General features: G+C 44.7%; 1 protein-coding gene across 1 annotated transcript in view; it reads right to left on the reverse strand.

Moving 5' to 3' along the window:
* Positions 1-4,435, reverse strand: part of foxo3b (forkhead box O3b) — a 60,649-nt gene extending 56,214 nt beyond the window's left edge. The window contains exons 1-2 of the mRNA XM_050058077.1: positions 4,125-4,435; positions 3,043-3,762 (exon numbers count right to left, since the gene is read on the reverse strand). Of these exons, the coding sequence (XP_049914034.1) occupies positions 3,043-3,588 (546 nt within the window). The 5' untranslated portion in view covers positions 3,589-3,762; positions 4,125-4,435. The remainder of the gene's footprint in view (positions 1-3,042; positions 3,763-4,124) is intronic.
* Positions 4,436-6,000: the final 1,565 nt, after the last annotated feature.

A 6,000-nucleotide genomic window follows, 5' to 3' on the forward strand; every position in this document is an offset into this window, starting at 1 on the left:
GACTTTGTGTATCATGACCAATGTAACTATGGCTGGGACAAAAGTGCCTCAATAAAAAAAAAATTAAAATTGGCAAAAATTTGATTTAATTCTGTAACTATCTCCTCACAGAATAAATCAACATTATTATGAGACATTTGATGCCAGTTGGCAGCACTGATGTTCAATACCTTGCCCTAAAAAAAGATTTAAAGAAAGTAAAATTAGGGTCATGGCTGACCTAGTGTACACTGTGTTCTTCATTGGGTACAAACAAGTAAATGACCAAACATTGTGTTACTATTAAAAGCTTGCGCAGTGGCCTCTCTTGGTTAATGACAATCTAAGGTGATAAAAGATTTCCTGCTGTTATTCTTGGCTGTCTTAACCTACTTTTACCGGGGCTAATGGTTAACTGACAGAGATATGAAATGCAATGACGTAAGTGGGAACCTGGGAGAGAAACCCAGGGGGATTACTGGGATTTGCTCAGCAAATCTCCTCAACAAAGGTGCCCTGGCTGCATGAAACTGTAGGTGTTCAAACCCGGCTCTGTGTGGAGGTGAAACCTTAGAGTCTCTGAGAGTGAAATGGAGAGCGAAGGGGCTGTGACAATGTGCCCGTACAGAGGTAGTCCTCTGAACACCTGGCTCTGCAGGCTGTCTTTGGTTTCATGGGTTTTTCACTAAAACCATAGTGCAGCTTGTGACATGCTCTGGCCTTAAAGGTCCAGTGTGTGGGATTTACGACCATCTATTGGCAGACATGGCATATTATCTTCATAACTGTTTCTATTAGCTTATAGTCACCTGAAAGTAAGAATCGTTATGCTTTTATTGGCTCAGAATGAGCCATTTGTATCTACATATATGGAGCGTGCCGTGTTCCACTAAGTCCCCCATGTTATTTTGCAGTAGCCAAGAGTTGTGAGTGTTGGAGGCGGGGCCATGTTCATTATTTTGAAAGTTGCTCAGTGGCACATAAAGCCAAAAAAGCTTGATTTCCATGGTATGGAATTACCCAGATCTTCCGCATCGTGGGGCCCATAGAGCAAGCCACAAAAGACTTATGGCGGCCGAGTGGCTAGCTTCCTTTTTAGCCCTCCGCTAACTTGAATGTGGATAAAATCATTTAATCGTGCTGCTCTTCTAGACTTACTAAATGTTATTGGACTTAATGGATCAAATCCTGACAGTGAAACGAGCCATTTTGCAGAGGTTGTGACGCTCAAAAAAATGTATGCACTGATTCTCTTTCACATTATAACTCTATGGGGAAAACGTGACAGTACCAGATGTTGTAATTCCATGTTTGGCCACTATGTAAAGTTGGCTTCAAAGCCTGGTGCTGCTCCTGGGGGATGCCCAAATGGACCAACCAAACACTGGCTCTAGATTGGACCATTTGTGTTTTTGCATGGCCCACCATAGTTCTCCTACACGTTTGGCACATGGGAGAAGTTTCAGTTTTGCAAATTCACTGCTAGATGCCCCTAAATGCTACACACTGGACCTTTAATGCTGAGGAACATGCTTGTCAGTCTGGAGCTGCTGAGATCTATCATCCTAAACAAAAGTAAACATCTAAACTAATTTGGTGTGCTGTGTGTCGCCACAACTCTGTGTTTAGAGACAAAACAACTAGAGTCTGTAATGAAAAGACTCTCTTATAAGAAAACTAAAAAAAGGCTGTGAGCTGCGGCCGAGATTTATTGACAGACCATGCGTAACACTAAACCACCGACAGCTTGGCCCTCATGCCCGAAATTCCAGGAGTAACAGCCCTGCATGGTGACGGTGAACCCGGCCTTGACTTGGTGGGGCTACACACACAGCCTCCCTCTTTGCTCTCCACTGAAGCGTACTGCATAGCAAAACTTGAGAAGCCCTGACAAAATATGGCCTATAGGCTCCACGCCCCATGGGACTGGTCCTCCAGCCTCTGATGGGTGTTAATCTCTGCTCTCTGACCTTCTGTGCCGCCCTCCTTCCCTGTCTGTTTTCGTGGGGCCCCCCATATGTCTTTTGGGTGACCAGATATCTGCCTTTAAAAAGAAAGCTTTACCCTTAACAGCTCACCTAAACTCACGCAGCGGTTATGTAATCCCCGCATGGCCGGAGCAGCCACCTCGGCAGTTGCCTACCTGACCCAAGAGACAGATCCCTGCCAAGGTTTACATAACAAATGGCAATGCCACTGCAGTTACAGCAGCACGATGGAAATTTAGCCTCTAAAAATAAAAACAAAAACATAACGTGACTATAATCTTACTACTCACAACCACAAAAAGACTACTGTGGATCTGCACATAGATTTATTTAACAGCGAGGGTTTGTGCCTTCAAGCAGAAGCAGAGGTCTTCTCAGGATTCACGTTTTCTTTCCTCCACATATTGTTAAATCGTTTTGTTTACATGCAGCTCCTAGTAATGGATTAGCTGCTGTTCAGTAAACTCTTATGTAATTGTATCATTCTCTCAGAGTCTTAAACGAGGTTGCATCACTCAAAATAGGCTACTGTGTTTCCAGACAAACCGGTTACAACGTTTCTGTTTGCTCTAATTCCAGCCATGTGACTGTGACTGTGGCCTCAGAGGAATATTATGCACACCAGAAACGTCAAATAAAAGGAGACAAAGGGGCATGCATCTGATGCCGCTTTAATCAAAACGCCACTATTTGTCTATTAAGTGTCTGGGAATAAATGCAAGATGTCACGTTTTGGTCAATTTATGAGATAATTACGTGTAGGTCACCAAACCCCACGCTGCTTAAAGAGATTAATGATCCTAAATGCCTCCCTGATGTGATTTCCCCCCTTATTTTCTCCACGTTTTCAGACTGATCTGTAATTTCCATTAGAATGATCATGCGAGGTAATAATGAGCGCTAGACTTTGCAAATAAGCGCTCGTAAAAACGCGACTGCGCTGGTTTCATCTTGTGAATGTGTCTGTCTGTGTGTGTGCGTCAGTGGGTTTACAAGCCACATGCTTTTTGTTTTTGTTTTGATGGAGGAAGGAGGGGGGCCGGGGGGGTGGGTGAGTGAGTGGGGCGACTCTTACCTTCCATCCTGCAGAGCTGTTGCTGTCGCCTTTGTCTTTGAAGTAGGGGATGGATCTCACCATCCAGTCATAAATTTGGGACAGTGTCAGTCTCTTGTCCGGCGCGCTCTCAATGGCTTTGGTGATCAGGTCTGCATAGGAGAGGTTCCCCCAGGCGTTACGGCGAGATGATGCTTTCCTCGGAGTCTGCTGCGCGGCCAGGCTGCTGGGGGTCAGCGCGCCTGAGGTGCCCGTCGGGGAGTGCGCGGAGAGCGGGGAGCCTCCACTCTCCTGGCCGGGGGAGGAGAGCGCTCCATCGGCCGCGGGGCTGCTGCTGCTGTGGTCCTCTGTCGCCAAGCCGGAGCCGTTCACACCTGCGGCCGTAGGGGTGGCGGTATCATCTTCATCATCCTCCTCCTCAGGTATAATATCAGTGTCATTGCTCTCCGGTTTCACCGCGTTTGACTCCGGTCGCGGCAGCGGCCAGGTGCAAGACCTGGGCCGCTTCTGGGGCTCGAAGTCCGGGTCGATGACCACGTCCAAGTCCGGGAGTGCAGCCTCAGCCATGGTCTCCCTGCTCCGGTCAAAATCTCGCCCCCGCTGCCAGGTAATAAAGTTACAAGACAAGAAATGAGGAGCTGTCAAAGTCGCGTCCCATGAATGCGCGTGCCCGTCCTTTGTTGCTATTCCACACCAGCGAAGTCCCAACAACAGGGCCACAGGCAACTTAGTTATTAACGCCTGTTGAGGACATAAAGACAGAGAAATAGAGCCAACACTGAGTTAGAGCCGAGTTCAAACACAGCCTGACAGATAGCCTACAATACAGCCATTGACTGTGTGCGTAACGCTAACATATTTCTGTCAATGAAGCTGCAATAAACTAGCTACTTCATAGAAATAACAAAACAAGGCAAAATAAAGCAGTCGCGTCTCTCTTCATTATGAAACACTACTTAATCATCAATAGGAGCTCTACACTGAATCCCCGTCCTGGTGCAAGGCTCTGAATCCACCCACTGGAGATCAATGGCTGAGGAGAAAGTGCTCAAACCTCATCTCTGTGGGAAATAAATCCGCTCCCAACACTTTAAATGAAATACCTTGCACGGCCAGTCACTTGCGCTCCGTGGTACCTCCAAAAACAAAAAAAGAAAACCCGAATAAGACTATATCCCGGATTGTCCACAGCCACTTTCAGATGCCATCTTGACTCTTTCCTCCTTCACTCCTCAAGTGCGCTCCTCCGCGATACACAGACAGATAGGATGTATGCAGGGCAAGTCAGTGTCGATGTGGAATAAGACTGCCACCTCACTCTGGGTTACTACTGTATCTCGATTTGCTCTCCACACACACGCTCTCACTTACACACATACACCCTCACACACACACACACACACACACACACACACACACACACACACTTACGTACATACACAGACACGCGCATGCAAGTCGATCAAGGGCCAGCCCCCTGGATCCTGTGCATGGGATCGCCTTTTAAAGAGACACTGCAGCCCAACAGGACGGGGCTGTTTGAGCACAGGTGGAGGCAGGGACACGGGACACGTCCTGACATGTTAGTGACAGACGGACACCACAGAAGACTCAAAATCGACTTTTGTATTGGTTTTATTTTATACTTTTTACAGTCACAGCCGGGGTGTGCTGGGGAAATTTTTTTTTTTTTTGGTCCAACCTTAGTTTGCAGGACACATCTTGGTGTAAGTGCACTACAGGTGTGCTACAGGTTTCTGCTTTGTTAGAATTCATTCAGATTTTTATAAAGCTGTTTAGGGCTACAACTAACAACTGTTTTCTTTATTGATAAATCTATTATGTTCTCAAGTAATCCAATTGGTCCATATAAGCAAGAACACTTGTAGTATGATGCACATATTTGTACATATTTTACTAATTTCTATTTCTCATACAACATAGGCCTATCTCTTATATTTTTCTCATATTTTTATATTGTGTTATATATTGTAGGATAATTTACCTTTTTTTTTGCATACTTCTTATTTTTATTTTCTTATAATTTCTGTATAAGAGCCACCATAACATCTCCTAATTTTCCTCTGGAGATCAATAAAGTATTCGACCAAAGAAGCCAAAAATTCAAATATATTCAGCTTACGATCACACATAATCATATTTGAGAGACACCACCGAGTGAGTTTGGGAATTTTTTTACTCAAATAATTTGTTTTCTAAGTAATACTGGATGAATTGACTAGCTGTTTTACCTCTGAAGCAGATTTCTTAGCAGGTTAATTCAGCTGGAATACAAATTGTGCTTTCAAAAAGGCCTACAATCATCAACCCAAAGCTTCAAATAAATGAATAACTAAATAATTAAATAATAATCAATGGTGTGGAGCCCCTGTAGAAATAGGTAATCAGTCATTCAATAAGAAATTAAACATATTTCAGTGTGAAAATATTGACAAATATTACAATATTACTCAATATGGCATCATATTACTTGTGGCTTTTGGTCTATTTGCACTTATATTTACATTGTATTGCAGCCTATTTGTATTGTATCTGACATCATCTTATTGACATGATAAATTACACATTATAAAAACATGATACACATGATATCACGTGCCCTTATTTTAGCTTTATAACATCCACATATATTTCTTAATCACATCACCCCTTGTTGCTTTACTATAATGTCGATTGTGCCTTTAATCAGCGGACCAGGTTGTCAGTCACGTCTGTCACGGCGCGTTAGGCCACGCCTCCTTTCTGGAGCCTGTTCCACCTCGCTCAGGGTGACGTCATCCCGTTTATTAGCCAGGGATGAGGGCAGAAATCCTAGATCGTTCTCCATCCTGTAAGTGATGCCCTGGACCTCCCTCCTCCTCCACCACCTCCTCCTCCTCCTCCTCCTCAGGATCAAAACAGCCTCGTCTTCTTTGTTTCGAGGGCTGCCTGCCGTGCAAGGTGCGCGTCCATCTGCGC

The sequence above is a fragment of the Epinephelus moara genome, chromosome 12, assembly GCF_006386435.1.
Source record: "Epinephelus moara isolate mb chromosome 12, YSFRI_EMoa_1.0, whole genome shotgun sequence".
NCBI classification, from domain to species: domain Eukaryota; kingdom Metazoa; phylum Chordata; class Actinopteri; order Perciformes; family Serranidae; genus Epinephelus; species Epinephelus moara.